The sequence below is a fragment of the Trichophyton benhamiae genome, assembly GCF_000151125.1.
Source record: "Trichophyton benhamiae CBS 112371 chromosome Unknown contig01145.0, whole genome shotgun sequence".
NCBI lineage: Eukaryota > Fungi > Ascomycota > Eurotiomycetes > Onygenales > Arthrodermataceae > Trichophyton > Trichophyton benhamiae.
This window is the reverse complement of record NW_003315111.1, coordinates 1,068,475-1,089,661: the sequence shown is the minus strand read 5'-3', so window position 1 is coordinate 1,089,661 and position 21,187 is coordinate 1,068,475. Positions and strand designations below refer to the sequence as shown.

The following is a 21,187-nucleotide window of genomic DNA, read 5'->3' as shown; positions in this document are numbered from 1 at the left end:
CCTCCCCCTAGCCCCCTGAACGGCTTATCATATCTAATTCTTGAACTTTAGGTACTCTTGATAACGATGGCTTTATCCTTCGGGATCAAAGATTATATTGAAGGTGGAGTTATCACAGCCGTGATTCTTCTTAATATTGTCGTTGGGTAAGTTTGCGTCTCCATTTCGGACATTTCGCCCGGCTAACGCCTCTACTCTAGATTCGTCCAAGACTACCGTGCAGAAAAGACAATATTATCCCTCCAAGCCTTATCTGCTCCCACATGCAAAGCTGTACGTGATGGTAGAATTGAGTCTATCAAAGCGGAATCCTTGGTTGTAGGTGACGTCGTCCAGCTAGCTGTGGGGGACATGGTACCTGCCGATCTAAGGCTATTCGATGGTGTCAATGCTTCTACCGATGAGGCTCTCTTAACCGGAGAATCCATGCCTATCTCTAAACACCCAGATGCCCTTTTCACAACTAAAGATATGGCAGTTGGAGACCGCACAAACATGGCTTACTCAGGCAGTATCATGACAAGAGGCCGAGCTACTGGAATTGTTATATCGGTAGGTATGGATACGGAAGTCGGGAAAATTGCCCAACTTCTTCGTGACAACACTCTTCAGGCAGAGAATGCCTCGATCTACAGCCGAGTTTGGAAACGATTCAAGAGAAGCTTCGACCAAGTCCTAGGCTTGGTTGGCACGCCCCTACAAGTGAAACTCAGCAAATTCGCCCTTCTGCTCTTTGCTCTCGCCATAATGCTAGCTATCATTGTCTTCTCCGCGAACAAGTGGAATGTCCAAGGCGAGGTCCTCATTTATGGTATTTGCGTTGCGGTCGCTGTTATCCCAGAATCTCTGATTGCGGTATTGACCATTACCGTTGCCGTTGGTACCAAATCGATGGCAAAGGGCAATGTCATTGTCAGAAAACTCCAAGCTCTCGAAGCGGTGGGAGGAGTGACCAACATCTGCTCTGATAAGACTGGTACACTCACTCAGGGCAAGATGATCGCCCGCAAAGCCTGGATACCTGGCACCGGCACTCTTGCTATCCACGACACCAACAGCCCATTTGATCCTGACAGTGGCCTTCTCCAAATTGGTGGAAAGGACATACAGCCAAAAAACCTTGAGAATAACCTTAGACTTACAAAATTCCTGCATACCATCGCTCTTTGCAACTTGTCTTCCGTATATAACCCAGATAACAAGTTATCGACTGAAGGCTCCCATGCTGTCGACTCAAAAGGAGGGGACTGGGTTGCAGTTGGAGAGCCTACCGAAATTGCTCTCCATGTACTTGCCATCAGATTTAACTCTGGCAAACGTTCTGTCATTGAAGATAATGGCTTGGAGCTCGTTTCCGAATTCCCGTTTGATTCTGCTATCAAACGAATGACTGTGGTTTATAAGAGAGCTGGATCTGAACATGCAGCAGCCTACTCAAAGGGTGCCACGGAATCCATGCTTCCACTTCTATCAATAGACGATGATATGAAGCAGGAAATTCGGGCAAAGGTTGACAGGATGGCAGGCGAAGGTCTTCGCGTCCTTTGCATTGCTCACAAAACCCTATCCCCCGAAACCTTGAACAACCTCCCTGATCGAACAGAACTCGAGAAAGGTCTTGACTTCGTCGGACTCGTTGGCCTCTACGACCCCCCTCGCATGGAAACAGCTGGAGCGGTCCGCAAATGCCATATGGCTGGTATTACTGTTCACATGCTAACCGGAGATCACATCAAGACTGCAACCGCGATAGCGTATGAAGTCGGAATCCTTGGGAACCTGACTCCAAACGTCCGAGCCAGCAAAGTTGTTATGGGTGCCGACGAATTTGACAAAATGACAGATGAAGAAATCGATGCTATCGAAGCTCTCCCACTTGTTATTGCCCGATGCAGTCCATCAACAAAGGTCCGTATGGTAGAAGCCATGCATCGACGCGGTGCTTATTGTGTCATGACTGGTGACGGTGTGAACGATTCGCCAGCTTTAAAGCGTGCTGACGTTGGAATTGCCATGGGCAAGAATGGAAGTGATGTAGCCAAAGCTGCTGCAGACATGGTTTTAACGGACGATGATTTTGCATCAGTGGTCAAAGCCGTCGAGGAAGGACGACGCCTTTTTGACAATATTCAAAAGGTATGAGCCGTTTCACTATTTAATTGCCATAAGTGTATATGTACTAACATTGAACATATAGTTCTTGATGCACTTGTTGATATCTAATATTGCCCAAGTCATTCTTCTGTTGATTGCACTAGCATTCAAAGATGATGAAGGAAGCTCTGTGTTCCCGCTTTCGCCCTTGGAGATTCTTTGGGCAAACCTGATCACGTCCTCTTTCTTGGCCCTTGGGCTCGGCCTGGAGGAAGGCCAGGCAGATATCATGTATCGACCGCCACACAACCTGCGTGTCGGTGTTTTCACAAAGGAACTCATTGTCGACAAAATGATATACGGTACCTTTATGGGAAGCCTCTGTCTTGTCTCCTTCGTCTCCGTCGTTTACGGTGTTGGAGGTGGCTCCTTAGGTCAGGACTGCAACGAAGACTGGAACCCAACTTGTGACATTGTTTTCCGTGCCCGTGCCACCACCTTTGCAACATTGTCTTTCCTTCTACTGGTGACAGCCTGGGAAGTGAAGCACTTCTCCCGTTCATTATTCAATCTTGACCCATCCCGCTATCCGGGGGTCTTCTCTATCTTCCCAACCCTCTGGCGAAACAGGTTCCTCTTCTGGGCTGTAGCAGCTGGATTCGTGACTTCCTTCCCAGTCATCTATATTCCCGTTGTTAACAAGCTAGTATTCAAACACATCGCCATATCCTGGGAATGGGGCATTGTAGCTGGCTGTGTGGCCGTCTACATTGCTTTGATTGAGAGTTGGAAGGCAGTGAAGCGGGCTTTGAAGATCGGAAGTGCCGGTACATCGCTAATTACAATGCAAGATGCAGAAATGAGAGCTGGGCTATTCATGTCAGATAGCCTTCTGACCGATAGTGCTATCACCTCTCGAGAAGAAACACTGGAGAAGAAAGAATAGTGTCTCGGGCCGATGGAACAAAGAAGGCTGAGTTTTTATCTTTCCCACCAAATATGTGTTTTTGATGTCTCATATACTAGTTTATGCCTTATCAACTAGGCTTGCTTTTTGTTTTTGTTTTAAATGACTTTTTAGCATGCTCTTTTTTCTCAGTCTGAACGGTCTTGCTGATTTGGTCTGAGATGGCCTCAGTTGACCCTGTTTTGTTACAATTTATATATTCAACATATCATAGTACCTCTTCTCAATGTCATCAGTTACCCAGAGCTAGAAATGAAAGGTCTAGGCGCACATTATATCGAACTCCATTGTATTAATCCTCTAAACAGACTGCTTTGCACTCTATAGTGTTAGCGCCACAAATCCCCCTAATCTCATAAAATAAGTCAAAAATAAAATAAGGTAGTTCTCCGTAACTCTAGCCAACTCATATGTAAAAAAAAGGGATCTCCATAACTACCAAACGCCTTTTTTTTCTCCCTCCCTTATGATGGCAAACACCAGAGTCCGTCATTCTAGCAAGATGAACTCCACCAACCAAACATACATCCCCAATAACTGTAACTCATGCAAAAAATAAAATGATCAATCGCAGCAAGAAAGGGGGAGAATGGAGATATGAATTTCTATGTAATAGATACAGATCTTATGTCCCGTGAACTCACGTCGGACTTGTAGGCAAGGGGCGAGTAGAGAAGCTTGGCTGATGACGAGATATACCAGCGGATAAACTGCATCAAGGAAGCGCGGGAAATTGTCGTTGTACATGGTAACAAGAAGGGGAAAGGAGCAGTAAAGGGAAACTATCGACTGACCGAACACCATCGCAATGATATATTCATTTATATGTATAAGCGGATGGAATTTTATGGACAGTAAACATGTAGCTGGAAGGCGAGTCGGGATCTGAAAGGAAATGGACTTGAACTTTGGGTATTGTGTGCATTAGGCCCTAGACAGTTGGTATGGCTCTGTTCTCTTCAGAGTCGATGCTGCCATACCCAGTATCGTCGCTGAAGGTGCTCGGCCTTCTGCCCTGGACTCCAACAGGGGTTACTCCACTCGGTACACCCTCGGAGTCTGGAGAGCGGGCGGGAGTATGGCTGGGACCAACGCTTGATGTCCGCTGATGAGTCTTCATACGCTGGATTTTTCTGATATCGATGTCGACGCCTGCGTTACGACATACCTCAACGCAGTCTATCACAACCTTCTCCATAAGTTTGGCATTAAGGCCTGAGGAGATCGGGTTATATGCATTTCGTACCCAGAATATCAAATCTGCAGCAATTCGGGAAAGATCAGGGATAGGGATATCATGCTCATCCTGGTAGCTTGTCGTAGTCTCCGAGCCATCCGTTAGTTGGACTACTGACGAATGCATCGATGATGCAAGAGAAGAGCAAGGTAATAGCCTTTCATCGGTGGCAGTGATGTGGAGGAGATAATAATGAGAAGCGAACCCAAGAAGAGTGAGCTCAACTTCATCGACCGAGGCGGCATTGAACTGCTTGATAGCACTTGAAAGAGAGAAGGGAGAAGATGCTGGTTCGTCTTCACCTCTACCTACTTGGCCTCGTAATATCGCAGCAATCATTGCACAGCGCACACCAATAAAGATTTCGTCTCGTGCGGATGGCGGGATTGAGGAATCAAGAAAATTTGTCAAACCACAAGTGGAGCGAAAGTTCTCGGAGTTTTTAGCCGGCAGAGTTGAGAGGACAGTATTGACATTGTTAATTCTGTCTTCTTCAAAAAACAGGGCCTTCACAACGGTTGCTCTGGTATATGCTGTCGATGGGATTGGTGCAGAATGCAATGCTATATCCAGGCTTCTTTCGAAGGATTTGCGTTTCTCGATTGGTGACTCGACCGACACTAAATCTAGGGATTTGAGTAAGGCCTCTTGTAATGCACGGCTCGACCACCATGCCGCAAGCACGTCGAGTGGAGAACGAACGGCGCTATCTTCGACGACAACATCTAGCAATGCATCTTCACCGTCTGTTGCCTCCTGTGTCGGTCGATTCCAAACCATATTACTGGCACGTTGGACGATAGTGTCTGTGAAAACTTCATCACAATCCATCGATAAGAGGAAGGCAAGGTGGCTTGGTAATGGGTCCTCACCCCTTTTTGGCCCCCTTCGGTGCATACTTTGAGCAAGTTCCCACTGGTAATTTGCAAGTACCTTAGCAATGTAATTAGCAGCCCTGAACGCCAAGGAATCGGGAGAGCTAATTCTCCATAAAAGTACCCTGCAATGGAACGCCTTAAGCATCATGCGAGCAGGGCTACGGGGAAGAGTGCCGGCAGCAAAAATGGTTAAAACCAATCTGCTTTTGCTAACTTCCGCATCCCCTCCTGTAAGTTGGGCATCAAGAGCAATATCCCACGCTTTAACTCGACCTTTTTCATCATCCGCACTGATACCAGTAACAAAGGAATATAATTTCCATCCGAGCAGGCACCTCACACAGTATTCTAAACAGCGGGAGGTGACGGCAAACCATTCAGGAAAAAAGTTATGACGAGGAACACCAACGGTTTGTATGCTCGTAAGCCATGCATCTTGTCGAAATTCTGTGAAAGAGCAACCGGTCGAAACCTGTTGATGTGCTGAAACGTTTCGGGTCCTGGATGGTTTAAGAGGAACTCGAGATACTCTCGGTCTTGAGTTGAAAAGGTATAGAAACATGAAAAATGCACACCCAAACAGAATAAGAGAGGTAAGAGCGAACTGCGATAAGGCACGAATCTGCCAGGAATTAGCCCTGATAAAATAGACTTTCTGGAGGGCCAGGCGATAGAAGCTGCCGAGAAACTGGAGGGGGAGCGCAAAAAGCTCTTTCTTTTCCTCTGGATCAGAAGATCTATGACTCTCAAAGCCACCCATGACCATGATACCGGCAAGAGTACCAAGCATAAATTTGTTAGGGAGGCCCATGAACTGTCGTCGACTGCGAGTGGTCGTTTCCGAACTAGGAGCGGTGGCAGTACTAGCGTTTTCTAACGGTGCGCAGTCATACTCTTGGGGTTGGTTGTATTGAAAAGTGTCGGCATAATGCGGTTGAGGCCCTGTAGGGCGAAGTTGGTTGAATCCATCAGGGGGCCTTAATAGTCCTTCGGGAGGAAATAAGGGGTTCGGTGGTGAGTCGGGGGAAAAATCACTCGAGTGAGAAAAAATATCGGGAGATGTAACAACGGAACTTGTAGATACGGTGCAAGCTCCCGAAGGAGTCTCAGACCCAGTAACGGCGGGATACGAGACCAGGTTTATTCCCTGGGCCTTTTCAAGTTCACGAAATCGATTTTTTAAAGAAAGATTTTCCTCCTCGAGACGGCTGTTCCTGAGTTCCAGGTGTTTGATATATTCTGTAGCTTTGGAAAGGATTGACGCCTTGTTGAGTTTGTTTCCAGAGGTGAGGTCGATGTCGTCGTCTTCGTTCGACTTCTTTAGGTTTCCACCATGACGCTGTTTATAGGTCAAGCGTAAGCTAGGTACGCTGTCTCGTAGCTCCGCAATTTTGTCGTTGAGGTTGGCACGATATCTCTTTTCAATTATATTGTGCGATCTCTTCTTAGAGGGAGCTGACTTATCAGCAGCAGCAGCAGCAGCAGCAGCAGCCGCGGGTTGAGGTACGTCATTGACTGGAGAATCATCGTGAGACGACTTCCTCTTGCGTCCGACTGACGATGTAGGGGAGGGGGCTAAAGGAGAGGAAGCATCGGATGGTGGTGCCGGCTGTATTGTTTCAATAGTTGGCTGCTCTTGGAAGATGGTAGAGACAGAAGGCTGCTTAACGGCAGGGAGGCCGAGAGAGCCGTTGGATGGGGCTAGCGTATGAGTAGGCAGTATGGCATCATCTGAAGTGAAGGTGAAGGCAGACTGCGGGACAGACGAGCCAGGTATATTCGGTATATTGAAAATCGAAGGCTTGGTGTCTTCAATGTCGTCCCAGCGCATCCACTGGGCCCAATCTGCAGTAAGGTCGTCCTGTGCTGAAAACATGGCGGCCTTGTCCTTTGGTTGTTCTTCACTTTGGTCTGCAGGCGGTGTGGGAGTAAGATCTATGTGCGAGTCGGCTATGTTTATACTCTCTTCGACAATGTCGAGGTCAAATGGTGTAGAATCCGTCTCATCAGGACGGGGTTCTTTGTCTGTCTCCATTGTGACGAAGGAGGCTTTTTCTTTTTCTTTTTCTTGATCAAAACTGCTGGTATCCTGGGAGGTAAGAATCCGCGTTTCCAGTAGATGAAATGTGATGGATAATCGAATTAACCGGACCAGAGAATGATATAACGGCGGTCAAGGGTGGAAGAGACAAATGGACAGCAGAGTATGACGGTGAGAGCTAGGATGGAACCGGGAGAGCTCTTGGTTTATCCATAAGACAATGCAGCCGGAGGGCGCCGAAACCAGGGAGGACGACTGCAACGGTTGAGCGGAAAGGAGCTCCAGCGGATATATCATAAAACGTAATTTGGGATTGGGATGCGTAGGCCTAGGCCAGCGGGCCGCAGCTCGCCTGGACTTTCCCAGGACGAAGTCAGCAGGCACTGTTCGAAAATAGCCGAAGGGACGCAGTATTAATCTTCCGGGATGGGCTCAGTATTACTGTTGTTGCCCTGCCAGACATGCGCGCATAAAAGTATCCGTAAGATAAAAGAATGCCTGTGGCCAAAGCCAAGGGCTGGGCCAACGAACTGCCCTCGAGTCACAGAATTAGCGTTTCACTCTTGATCTGCTGGTTCCACGGGGCCATGCACAAGTACAGCAGCCCTGGACGGCCACTGCCCGTCTCCCGTACGCTGTCAGATGCTCGCCTCTGTCGCCGTCAAAAAGCTGGCTGCCTGGCCGGGAGTTTGGGCAGACGTCGAGCTCGGCTGCTCCCCTTTTGATATCAAAAAGATATGACGGCAAGGGAGGGACGCCCGGATGATGTAAGCGCGCTAAACCGCTCCGGGCCACGTGGAGCTGGACTCCGAAATCGTATGATTTTGACTCTTGCGCTAGCCGCTTCGGGCACCCTTGGCGCGTATCTGCCACGTGACCAACCTGGCGCCTGGCCCGGGCGTCTAATAAGAAGGCAGCGAACAAGGAAGATTCCGGGGCCGCGGAAGGTTCCGGCCTCCCTTCCGCCGTGACGCTCCCCTGATCCGTGTTCCATTTTCAATATGTTTTATGTATTATTATTATATTCAAATGCTGGTGTTGATACTCTGACATATCGACATACCGCTGATATAGCGTTTCAGCTGGACGGTTGGGGAGGGAGTGGGGGACCCATGTGCACCCGCCTCCCGCTTGATGTGTCTGTTCTTCTACTTCTGTGGGCGGTTACAGGACCAGAGAGAGAGAGAGAGAGGAGCCGCCTAGAGACTCTGCTCGATCAGCGCTACCTCGGCCATCACTTTCTTCACATTCTCCTTTGCCGCGTCGGTCGGCGGTTCGTATGGCCGACGTGGTCTCATCCTTTCTTCAGCATTTTCGATCCCAGCTGCCTTTGCACTGAAGACTGCTGCCGCATATTTGGTCGTGGCAATCCCAGACTTGCACAGGGATTCGGCTAACGCCGCCTTCTGATGCAGCTTCAATGCTTCTTCGACCCTGCCTGCTTTATACAGCTCATACACCTTCGATATAGTCTTGGGAAAGACGTTCGCGAACGCTGCAATGCATCCTGCCGAACCCACACTCAGCCCCCCGATTAAGAAGTCTGCCTGTCCACCGAATATGGAGAACGTGTCTGCAGCTAGCACTGCCGCCAACCGGGTGATTTTCCCAACGCTGGCACAGGTAAGCTTCACCCCAACAACATTCGAATTGTCTCGTGCGATTGCTGTAATCATCTCTGAATCGAGGTCAACTCCATTGCACACCCCAGGGAAGTTATAAATAACCACTGGCAGCGGGGAACTCTCGGCGACCTCTCCGAAGAACGCCCTGATCACTTTTGGTGTAGTTGCCTTGCCGAAGTATGCTGGTGGGAGCACAAGGACGTAGTTTGCCCCTGCTATGACCGCATCCTGGATGAACTGCAGCACCTGGTGGGTAGAGTGGCCGCCGACCCCAGCCATCAGAGGGTAGTCTGGGCCTACAGCTGCCCGGGCCGTACTGATGAGTTGTGCCCGCTCTTCGCGTGTGAGTAGGAAGGCCTCTGCATTTGTACCCAGAATGACCAGCCCGGTGAGTCCAGAGCGTGCAAGGTAGGCATAATACTCCTTTTGCGCAGGTAGATCAAGTTCATCGGTTGCTGGGTCAAAAAAAGTCACCGCCGGACACCAAACTCCCGCGGATGGAACTCGAGGGAACATCTTATAACGGAGTCCAGGAAAGATCAATCACTAAGAGCTATAGTCAAATACTCGCCTGTCTAGGTATATCTCTGTACCTGCTCTTCAGATGGTTGGGAGTGTAAATAGCCGATCTCACCAAAGCGCCGAGAAACATGGGGAAATTGCGGACTCACGCGGTCTCGTCGGCTAACTGACCCTCTTGCCGAGCCAGCCACCCTTGTAAGCGTTCGCTAGACTTCACCCGTCGATATACGAGAGACTGGCTTTTCTGATATTATTGCTGTTATTATCATTATTGTTATTACGGACGGTCTGGTTTAGCAAACAACGTTAGTAGTCGGGTCTAGGGCCCGTTTGTTTGTTCTCACGGCAGCCTGTGAGAGTCCTCTAGATGACACCACCACTACGAGGCTACGTCCATTTAATACGTATTGCTTGCAAAATGGTGATATAAATATCTGCCGGAGCTGCAGGCTCCAGGAGCTCCTTAATCCCCAGCAAATGTCCAACATATCCAGACGACCAACAATACGCTAGTTACAAAGTTGTAACAACTCCTGTTCCATCCCTATATATACACTCCAATTGAGCCTATATCATCCAAGTATGCGGTTACCTGCAGTATCGAGTCTACTCATCAACGTTGTATCTGCTGCTGCATATTGTATGGTTCAATCAGCATCGTTATCCTTGTCATATACTGAATATGCTAATACCGGTTTAGCTAGAGATACAAATTTAACAACACTCTGCCAACCGCCGAGTGGATGTCGTTGGCTTGGAAATGCCCCATTCTGCCACGGTAGATGTGGCAAGGGTCAGAATATCTGCAGGTATGACAGTGCAGGATGTGGATTTTCCTGCTGGAGTGGTCACAAAGCATTATGCTGTGATGTGCCTTGTCAATCACTGGGCACAGACATAGAACCTCAGGGGTAAAGATCAGACAAGTAGTCGGGCTACCTATCTTCAAACTACTAGGTAGAAGATGGAATTGAAATATCGTTGTGTAAACTGAAATTGCTATCATAATCATCTCTCATAAACATAAACAGCAAGTTAAGGACAGATTTTCTTTCTTTCTTTCTTTCTTTTTTTTTTTTTTTTGAGAAGACAAAGGAAATAAAAAAAGATAACTAAGGAAAAGAGTAGAACCAAACTCGTTTCACTACCTTCCTTCGGGTACTATAGGTCGACGTTGGATATAATCAAGCTCTTCTTCGTCATACACTCGCCCATACTCACCGTTGAATAGTCTCTGCACATCTTTCCGGTAGTCGACGTATGACGCGATCTTGTATTTCAGGTAGTCATAAATCTGAGGCCTGAATGCTGCTGCCGCAAGCGGCTTGCCTTTCCCAGCGTAATTGTCCCTATATCCTTTAACACGTCTAAAGGTGTGCAGCGGGTTCCCTGAGGATTGTAACGCCTGGAGAAGCCAGAACTTTGAGGAATGCAGCCCATCAATAAGAGTGTTGGAGTGAAGTTTCCCGTTTGGGAGTAGAGGTCGCTTGGCTTCTTCGTGCCGGAGGGTATGGGCAAATTGCCTATAGCATATCTGGAGCCGGTCATCCTCTGTAGACAGTAATTTGTCGATGTCCTTTCCAGTTATCCAGGAAGGTGGTAACATTAGTTCTATAGGTAAAGAGCATATAGATTGAACCTCAATGAACTGTTTGATATTCCACTCTTTGTCAACCAGAATATTTTGAACAGGCATGCTTCCTAGTTGCATGACGAACGGGCCATGGCGGAGGGTAGTATCCATCACTTGAGGTAATATGGATCTCATGAAAACTATGGAAGAAACAGTCTCAAAAGCTTCAACTTCGTTGGGTAAAATATTCTTTTGGTAGTCAATACGGTTGTCATGGATACCAATGCAGTCGTTGTAGAAGCTATCCGTATTGTTGTAGGTAGTGTCACGCGGAATACCACTCGGAATTCCTAGATTCTCAAAGCGGCTGATGCGAGAAAATAGGGGGCGATTAGACAACGATAGTTGGCCATTATTGTCAATAGTCCAGGAGCCAATTCGTTGTTGTGGAATATTTGCGAGTGACATCATGGCCTTCGCAAAACTGCGGTACAGATTTTGCGTCTTCGATTTCTGAATAAATTTCTCGTAATGTAGCTGAAGATCGTTATGGCGCATTCCAAGTCTGTCGGGCAACGGCCTTAACTCATCGTTAATCATGATCCTTTCGGTTAACATGTAGCCATGGTTCAGAAGCGCAGTGCGATTCCGGGGAATATATTGACTGAAATCTGAGTTACCAAGGAAGAGACGGTGAAAGATACGGTATGCATATGTTTTTATGCGTTGCCATATTGTAACACACTCTGGCTTGAAGTACTTTTATGCATCAAGAAATCTGCTTGTTAGTGTGTTATTCAAACATCGGGAGTAGCGGGCAGGATATACTGCATACGTACACTGAGTCCGCCTGGAAGCCCAAACCCGTAGAGTTTTGGGATTGGAATATCTGGGCAATTTTCACTGACCCAAATATGGGTTGCTGCCTCTGTTCGTAACTTCTCTTCTGCATTTCCAGGAAATTCTTCCTCGCCAACCATATACGGCAATGGGAGCTTGAATGCTAGTGGTGTTGGTTCCTCGCCCCCCGGATAAGCAACATACACAGGGATACAAAGATTGAAACGGCCATGATGCCAAGTCTCTCCTGTAGTAGGATTTGAGACAAACACATGATCGGGACTCGGTAGTCCACAATGGGAGGCTACAATAGCTTGTATTTCCGATTCTCGTTGCCCTAACTCAAAATATAAATCTTCCTTTTTGACGGGATATTGCAGCGTTTGGATTATGTCGTCCTCCACGCTCAAAAGGGCCTGAGGCAGGGATATGAAACCATTGACAAGGCTTCGGAACAGATTATGTCCTTCGGGAGGCTTTATTTTCCAGAAAGCATCGGATCTTTGTAATGTTGGAATTTTAGGACCGGCCAGAATTGGGTATTTCTCTTCCATATTTTGATCACGGCGTTCCATTTGTCGAATCTGGTCCGAACAAGAGTAACCCTCCTCCTCCTCATCTTCGTCTTCTTCTTCTTCCTCCTCCTCCTCCTCCTCTTCTTCATTATTCTCACTCCGTGAGCTAATATCTTCTGCGATTTGTCTAGGAGAGAGAGCTGGGCTAAGGATCACAGTTCGCAAGGAGGTGCGTCTTGGAGGGGGACCCCCAGTGGGATAATTCCGCACTTGACTAAATGGGCTTTTGAATCGAGGATGGTGTAGATTTGGCCGTTCAGATTCCTCGGGATCGTCATCATTGCCATTGATGGAAATATCATCAGGGAAACAACACTCAAAGGGCAACTTCGTCTGCTTTGGAAGCCACACTGCCCGTTTTTCGGGTTCAATATAGTGCTCATTCCCACTTGTCTGGCTAGAATCTTTCTCTTCAGACCTGCTGTTTGAAAGCCCCTTATGGGTACCGGGGGTGCCATTTTCTTTTTCAGCGGGATTAGAGCTAAGCCGGGCACGGTCTTCGTCAATGTCGTGGCGGTTTTTGTGGGGTAGGACTGCCGATTCGATATACCTTTGCAATTCAAGGTAGCTATTTCTGGATTTATCTCTACCACGTAGTTGACGCTCGAGCTCAAGATTTGTCTTAAGTAGATGCTGGCCCTGCACTTGGGTGCTTCTTAACCTCAGTGGTGATGCTGCATGGGTGTTGATCCCAGCCTCCACGGAGGGGCTAAGCGCACGTCCAGAATCCGGCATTTGGTGCGAATTCTAGACAAATAAATGAGGATCGATATTTCGAAACAGCGTTATTCAATCAGGTGATAGATATAACCCAGTAGTAATACGATCATAGAGGGGGCATAAAGATATAGAATGCGGTTTTTGGGCCTGGGGGAGCGGATATTGACATGCCATAAGTTGGGTTGAATATTTGAGTAATGGATTAGTATTGGAAGACATCTTGACTTATATAGCAACTTTTGAGTCGAATTGCTAGAGCGAAAAAGTGAATCAAAATATTTCATGCGTCAAGGGCGGAGTAACCGCCAGCAAAAGGTGCCCTTGCATGAACTTGAAAGATAAAACATCCCCCTGTGTTCAGGAGGGGGGCTCCAAATTTAGCCCTTTCTGTGGCGCTTATAGAGATGACGAGTTAGTTATGGAACCGTTTGGAGGTAGAGATTCTAAAAATACTTAGAAACCTTGGAGCAAATGTCATCCATGCTCGCTGCTCGCTACGCTGTGGTAGCCACTAGCTTGAGTGATAAAGCATGTACAAGGGATGTTTAACTCATGGTTTTGATGCGAGGATTCGGAGATGATCCTCAGTATCAATGCAACCTAATTAATTTGAGTCGGGTATAGGCTAACTATACCAGCATCGGAGTTGGTGATTTCGTGGTTGGATGAGTTTCTCAGGGTATCCATTAACTAGCGCTTAAAAAAGAGAGAACCCCATTGGCGTTCCGTGAGAGTTTTGGATCCACCAAGGACATTGGGGGCCATTGCCGTGTGGAATGGTCCAAGCGTGTTAAAATCCGAAACCCTGGGGTCCTTGCATGGCGCTTAATTCCCTCTCTCCCCTTCCTGGGCGATCAGCGAGTGAACTCCTGCCGTTCAGCCTTGCCCAAAGAAAACTGTTACATTGCTTTTGATACCTATATCGATGTGGACACCACCCCCGAACCGTCTAGCCGGCAGCCTTGCTATTGCTGGTTCCATGTTCATCCATGGGATGCAATTCTTAGGTGCAGCCCACAAAAAAATGGACGAGGGATCAGAGTCAAGCCAGGGCGGCTAAAAGGAAGAAATGAATACTAAGGAGTGCATGGTAATAATCTTAGTAGAATAAGTGGTGTTATGGAATAAGACTGCATTAATGCATTTTTTGCTATCATTCTCCTCTATTTTCTGAATGTTTCTCCCATTTCATATCCCTTTTCTTCCATTTTCTTTGCACAATAACTACAACCAAAAGCCCACTTGTACATTTGGTAAAAATAAACTTTCGGAAGCAGCGGAAGTGTAACCTTATTTATAACCCGATGAACAACTAGTTCGATTTTACTATTGATTACATAAATATCCGGTCGGATCATACCACTGATTAGTAAGCAAGCCGTTGGATACTTGAATTGGAAATTCTTTCATCGAATGCTATTTAACCTACCACGCATTCATATATCATATCGATCGTTTTATAGCCACGAGTGCTACTCTGGAGAAAAATTTCCGAAAGTCTCTGCACAGCTCCACTAACTTGGATAGGTTCTAGTTGACCGTCCTATCTTGATGCCTTCTGGGTGCAATAATGCTCATGTGGATATTTTAAGGGGAACTAACTCCACTAGCTTTCACGTGACTACGCGCCGAGGTATCCAAAACGACCCATTGTCAAAACAACCACAGCATTTACATCTTGTTGCTTTCATTCATTACAATTTGATATTCTTGAACAAAACTGATATATCGCTTTTTTATACTGAGTTTATTGGAATATGATGAACACTTGATATAATTATCTGCAGGTCGGCTTCAAAATCTATATCTGCTCTTTGATGGCAGCGCCCAATCTGTGTACTACTGGTGAACTAACTTGTCCGATCACTACAGTCAAAGGCTGCTGGTCACCTCCACCTCAGAGACGAAATCGCAATGGACAAAAATGATCCTCTCAGACAGCCACTGATCCCTCAGGCAGACGAGATGGGTCAAGGAGATTCTGCCCTGGCCATTATTGGCAATAGGCGCGTCCAGCTTACTGAAGAAGAGGTCCGTATTCCACCTAATAGCCGGGTTCCCCATTTGTATTCAGTACATCCTTCAGTGCTATTAGTGTATGAGTCACCTGGACTAATATTATCCTGACTATAGAATAGGAAAATACGGAGGAAAACAGACAAAGTCATCCTTGCTATCCTTGTCTGGGTTTACTTCTTGCAGGTATGAAATGCCTGCTTAGCAATACCCCTTGACAGGCTTCAGTATGACCATTGGAGTACTATGCTTATCGGACGCCGAACATCCTGATCAGATCCTTGATAAAACTGTTCTAGGCTATGGAGCAATCTTTGGCCTTATTGAAGATACACATCTCTCTGGTAACCAGTATTCACTCATTGGTTCGATTGGCCCCATAGCCCAACTGGCATGGCAACCCTTTTCAATGATTTTAATTGTTAAAGTGCCACATCGGGTCCTAATGCCAACCTTGGTTCTCGGCTGGGGATTGGCACAAGCTGCGATGGGCGTCTGTAATAATTTTGGGGGTTTGCTTGCCACAAGATTCTTTTTGGGCCTTTTCGAAGCTGGATGTCTCCCCCTTTTCAGTGTCATTACCAGTCAATGGTATCGCAGAGCCGAGCAGCCCATCCGAGTCGCAGCTTGGTATGGTACAAATGGCGTTGCTACCATTGTTGCCTCTGCGTTATCCTACGGTTTAGGTCACATACCAACTCAAACAATGCGGTCATGGAGAATGTGCGTATATACCCTTATCGTAACACCCTTCCGTTTACTGACATATTTTCAGAATATTTATCTTTGTCGGACTGGTCACTATCATATCAGCCCCATTCGTTTATTGGAAACTGGATAATGATATCCCTTCTGCTCGTTTTCTCACGGAGCATGAGCGCGAACAAGCCATCGAACGCCTCCGTGCCAACCAAACGGGGACTAGGGCAACGGAGTTCAGGTGGTCACACGTCTTTGAAGCGCTTCTTGAACTGAAAACATACTTGTGGATTGCAATGAGCTTGCTTCTCAACATCGGCGCGGCCGTCACAAACACGTTTGGGCCACTCATCCTCAACGGCTTTGGGTACGACAAATATATCACATCACTCCTCAACATGCCGTTTGGAGCAGTTCAAGTTATTGTTATTATGCTGGCGTCATATTTTGCCCAAAAACATCGGAGAAAATCTGCGGTGCTGATCCTCCTGATACTTCCGGTTATTACAGGGCTCTCAATGTTATATTCTCTCCCACCAGAAAGTTCTCATAGTGTGTTAGTATTGGCATACTATTTGCTTGCTTGTATCTTTGGCGGAAATCCACTCATTGTTACCTGGATTGTTGGAAATACCGCGGGTACTACCAAACAATCGATAATCACCTCACTATACAATGCTGGATCGTCAACTGGCAATATCATTGGGCCATTATTGTTCGTCAAGGAAGATTCGCCTCGATACAGAAATGGATTGCGCTCAGTTCTGATATCATTCATTGCTCTCGCCGTCGTAATACTAGCTCAAGTTGCGAACTTAGTTGTCCTCAACAAATTACATAGGCGATCAAGAGCAGCAGAGGGGAAAAAAGCTAACATCAAGGATGTATCCATGAATGAGCAATACGCAGAGTTCGATGAGGAAAATGATGGCCTGGAGTTTGCGGAGTCCCAGGGCTCTGAAAGTCAGGACGAAAGAACTGGCGAAATGGACACCGCCAGAATAATTTCACGGAGACGGCTGGGAGAGAATGCTTTCCAGGACTTGACTGATAAGCAGAATAACGAGTTCATATATATCTACTGATGATGTGGGTATTGTGCTTTTTCTTTTCTTGATACCATTATCAATCTGGTCTACATTTTTCGTTGGGATGAGTCTGCCTTCTAATTATGAAGCCTATTATACAGAACACTTCTAATTATGTACATTCATTACTGAATGGGAAGTAATGATCCTCCTTCAGCTTCTATCAGGGTATATGCGTAACACATGAACCTCAGTAAAACCCGCCATAATCCTGAAAAATTGATCGGAATAACGAAATGGTCAAGCATTTAGCCCAGCTGCAGATGACCTGAGGTACGACAGTTAGTCATATATATACTTCTTCGGATGGGCAGTTGATTAGGATTCAATGCTTGCCTGCATCCATTAGTTCTGTTGAGGAAGCGCCTTAGCAACCGCATTCGCTTTTACCATAACCTCGTCCCATTCTTTATCGGGCTCGCTTAGCCAGGTGATGGCACCCCCAGCGCCGAGCTCAAGGTCAGCCCCATTCTTGACTATAGTGCGTATTACGACTGACTGATCAACAGTTCCACTGGCACACATATAGCCTAAGGAGCCAGAATATATTCCACGTTCTGGTTCTCCCTCAAGCTCATCAATTATCTTCACTGACCGGAGCTTTGGGGCGCCAGTCATGGAACCTGGTGGGAAGCAACGCTCCACAACTTTGACACCCCCAACATTTTTGGCGATTTGAGATTGGATGGTGGTAACAAGCTATGAAACGAATTAGAAAAAGTAGGCCTGAGTTTTATGAACTAGGAAAAACTCACCTGATGTACAGTCTCATAGCTTTCAACTTGAAGTAACTTTGGAACCTGTATCGACTTGGAGGGGGAAATATTGTGCAGATCGGAGCGAATCAGATCAACAATCTACTCAGGGGGTCAGTTAGAAGGGAGTAATAATGAAACATTTAATAGAGTTAGGGGCTGAATGTTATACCATTAAGTTTTCGGCCAATTCCTTAACGTCGGTGGCAAGCTGGATCTTTCTCCGTTCATCCTCCACTTGGTCCGGACTTACTGCTAGGGTGCCTTTGATTGGCTTCATTTCTGCAATTCCATCTCCGTCGACCGATATAAATCGTTCAGGAGAAGAGGAAAGTATAGTTGTATCGCTAACCGGGAAGTGGATGTATGCAGAGTATGGGGCGGGGTTGCGGCTTCGAAGTGATAGGTATAGTGAATAGGGATCCACATCTGGACAGTGTGCTCTGAATCGCGTAGTCAATGTGACCTCGTATGTTTCGCCCTCTTTTATAGCCTGCTGAGCAGTATGGATTTTCTGGCTATACGAATTTTCATCGTCAATGGCTTCAAAGGTGGGTAAAGATGTTGGGAGAGTATATGGTGGTGAGGGTGGCGCGGCAAATAGTTCACGAGTGTTCGAAAGAATACATTCATATTCATGCTGGGTAAGACCAATCGGTGAATGGACACCGATAAATTTTCCGATTGGGTCTTCTTCTCCACGACGAATCAGACCGAAGGCCATCCATTCACCCGTATAATTGTCCAGCCTCAGAACAACGTTGGTAAAGAGATGCTGGCTGTCCGGAACAGAATGAGTGTTTCCCTTCTCAGTTGACTTCCTATATCTGTAACCAGGTAGGGATTCACGTTTCATCTCATACCCGAAGTACCCAATCAGTCCAACCTGAAGCAATGGCTGGCCCGCTTGGGTATCCTCTCCGAGTAAATCTGGCTGTACAGATGCAACATTTTGCTCAATGATGGTTCGCTGGAACTGGTCGAGCCATGACCAATAGGAAGTTGTAAGCTTTTCTGACTTGACTTGCTTTCCTTGTTGAGAAACAGAGAGTTTTCCAGTTTCTGACCAGTAGCATAGCGTAAATGCACCAATGCCCAAGTACGAATTTCTTGAATGCGCATCACGGACCTAGCCACAAAGTTAGTATATGCCTGTGTTTGACAAAGGGGTGAATCGGATAGATCTATCTGACCCTGGCACTGTCCAGCCAAGCTTCGCCATCCAAAGAAGAATTTCGAATTATAGTATCAAAAACAGTTTGTGGTGCAACCCCTTTTCCAAGGCTTGTACCTTGTATATAATACGGACGTACAACATCTGTTGCTATTGACCACGGCCTTTCATTCTGGGGATTGAATGTACCTTGGGCCTCCTTAACAATGGCGCTTTTGCTCAGGATAGAATCCGGCAGTAATCCAGTACTTGAGAATTGGTGAGTGGTGCTAATGTCCGAAGGCTGGATAGCCCAGAATTGGAGGACCTTGTCCCGGAAATTATCCATGATGTGCTGACCATATTTAGAGCACACACTTTCGGGGTGCCATTGAGTTCCGTAAATAGGGCGACTGCTATGCTTAATGCCCATTACCACTGGTACACCTTCGTCGAATGTCCAGGCTGTTAATTCTAGCTCCTTGGGTAAACCTATAAATCGAAATCAGTAACACTTTCCTGAAGTGACCACTCAATTAGAATATTTCGAACCATTGAACGGAAGTATAAGACTATTATATCTTACACCCTCAAACTGTTCCGGAAGGCCTTCAAAGATTCCAGTTTTGTTATGGTGAATTTTGCAGACTTGGCCATGTTTGATGTTTGGTGCATGTATAATTTTTGCTCCAAAAGCTGTACCAATCCCTTGGTGGCCCAAACATATCCCCAGGATTGGTATGTTAACTTCTCTGATTAGTCTTGAGTTAAAGCCGAAATCCGACTCCTTGTCAGGGCTTCCAGGGCCAGGGGAGAGAATTATAGCATCCAGATGAGGAAGTACTGAGGCCTTAAACGTATCCCTAATAAATGCTTTGTCAGAAAGTGTGAATTCAACTAACAAGGTGATAAGAGACCAACCAAGTGAACTCATCAAAACGTATGACAGCCACGCTCCAAGTATTTTGTAAGAGTTGTACGATGTTATTTGTGTAAGAGTCATAATGATCTATAATGACAACGCGTAACGGTCTTGTGTCTGCCGTCATTATGCCTTGATCGTTAGCAGCAGAGGGCTGTCTTGAAGAATATATACTGGTATACGCTTTCCAGAGCAGCACTCTCCCGGGGTAAGGAGGAATCCGAGGGTGTGCACTTTCTGAGAACCAGGGCAAGACGAATTTATACAAACAGCCCTCCCAACAAAATTAAGGCCCGAATAGAAGATATTCGGAGCAAAAGCGGATTCGGAGGTCAGGGTTCTTTAGGAGAGATACCTCTGGTACTGGGAGCTTTCGTGTGATGCCTGGAGTTGGGTCCACAGATTCGTCTCATTCAGGGTATACATACACTGCTCGTGAGCCACAACGGCTGCAACTATTATTATTGTGCGCTCAGCAAAGCTCTTCAATTACAGAACATTTCAGGTCTCTTTTTCAAGATATCCTTATCAAATTTTTTTCTGCTCCGTCTGAACCCTCCTGTGAAAAGCAAGGAGGAAGAAAAAAGAAAAGAAAAATTGTCCGGCCAAGCCACGAAGAGCAGATTGCGCAGCACGTGACCCAACCACCACCTGGGAACCCGGGCCCCTGGGCGCCCAACTCGGGCATCTGAACTCGACCAGGCCCATGGATCCCAACTTCTCCTTTGTAACACTATTTATGCATATAGCGGGACTTCTTGGATGATAAAATTACACAAAATTGCATGCTGCTGTTTGGGAATATGCCTATGCATGAATATGCAGGGTTGTGGAGTGAGAGTATGGAAAAAGATGGCCGCTGTCAGATACGATACCCCCAGGTGAAGAGTGTCTGGCATGCAAGTTCGCAGCGACCATCCATGAACAGCCCGGAATGAAATCTGAAGCACGCAAGGGACATGGGTTGCTCACTAAAGGGATCCGAGAATAGCCCGGCGGTTAGCTTGCCACTTGGTGGAATCCGTTGTGGACAAAAGCCCGGGAGCATGTCGAGTGGGACTGATGGACAAGCGCCGGCCGTGTTTCAGCCTGCAGCGCGAAAAAAGCATTATTCAATTCCGTTCAGAAGCGTGAACCTCAAACTCGAATATTCCCGACGAGGTACTCCGTACTCCGTACAATTGCGCATAAGCATTCGATCCAGATATTCCCCCTCAGGTACCATATTCATACTTTCCGGAGAGACACTACACAGCTCCCAGTTTTTGGTATAATTAATGGCAGAGGAGGGTCCCAACCCGAAGAGCAATCATCCATGACCCAAAAACTGGCTTCGCAGGACATAAGAACAGCTTGCTTCGAAAAGCATGAATTTTGTTGCTCATTGAGATGATTCCACCTCCCAGGAGCAAATTCCAATGCATCTGAACCCCAAACCCTAACGTTGCGACAACATGCTTCTATATCTGCTGCGTGGGGGGG

The 21,187-nt window shown here is 46.8% G+C and overlaps 6 protein-coding genes across 6 annotated transcripts; 2 read left to right on the top strand and 4 right to left on the bottom strand.

Moving 5' to 3' along the window:
- Positions 1-66: 66 nt before the first annotated feature.
- ARB_05763 (uncharacterized protein) lies at positions 67-3,040 on the top strand (the record flags this gene model as incomplete). The annotated part of the gene is made up of 3 exons (XM_003016318.1): positions 67-146; positions 201-2,136; positions 2,198-3,040. The coding sequence occupies 3 exons, from the start codon at positions 67-69 to the stop codon at positions 3,038-3,040; spliced, it is 2,859 nt and encodes a 952-aa protein (XP_003016364.1).
- Positions 3,041-3,992: 952 nt separating this feature from the next.
- On the bottom strand, positions 3,993-7,211 carry ARB_05762 (HLH transcription factor, putative; the record flags this gene model as incomplete). Its single annotated transcript, XM_003016317.1, has 1 exon — positions 3,993-7,211. One exon carries the CDS (start codon positions 7,209-7,211, stop codon positions 3,993-3,995), a length of 3,219 nt encoding a protein of 1,072 aa, XP_003016363.1.
- A 1,205-nt stretch (positions 7,212-8,416) lies between these two features.
- On the bottom strand, positions 8,417-9,358 carry ARB_05761 (uncharacterized protein; the record flags this gene model as incomplete). The annotated part of the gene is made up of 1 exon (XM_003016316.1): positions 8,417-9,358. The coding sequence occupies one exon, from the start codon at positions 9,356-9,358 to the stop codon at positions 8,417-8,419; it is 942 nt and encodes a 313-aa protein (XP_003016362.1).
- Positions 9,359-10,508: 1,150 nt separating this feature from the next.
- On the bottom strand, positions 10,509-13,087 carry ARB_05760 (uncharacterized protein; the record flags this gene model as incomplete). Its single annotated transcript, XM_003016315.1, has 2 exons — positions 10,509-11,696; positions 11,777-13,087. 2 exons carry the CDS (start codon positions 13,085-13,087, stop codon positions 10,509-10,511), a joined length of 2,499 nt encoding a protein of 832 aa, XP_003016361.1.
- Positions 13,088-14,986: 1,899 nt separating this feature from the next.
- On the top strand, positions 14,987-16,872 carry ARB_05759 (MFS transporter, putative; the record flags this gene model as incomplete). The annotated part of the gene is made up of 4 exons (XM_003016314.1): positions 14,987-15,103; positions 15,206-15,274; positions 15,366-15,811; positions 15,864-16,872. 4 exons carry the CDS (start codon positions 14,987-14,989, stop codon positions 16,870-16,872), a joined length of 1,641 nt encoding a protein of 546 aa, XP_003016360.1.
- A 348-nt stretch (positions 16,873-17,220) lies between these two features.
- Positions 17,221-19,717, bottom strand: ARB_05758 (para-aminobenzoate synthase PabaA; the record flags this gene model as incomplete). The annotated part of the gene is made up of 5 exons (XM_003016313.1): positions 17,221-17,574; positions 17,631-17,732; positions 17,884-18,759; positions 18,944-19,275; positions 19,336-19,717. 5 exons carry the CDS (start codon positions 19,715-19,717, stop codon positions 17,221-17,223), a joined length of 2,046 nt encoding a protein of 681 aa, XP_003016359.1.
- Positions 19,718-21,187: the final 1,470 nt, after the last annotated feature.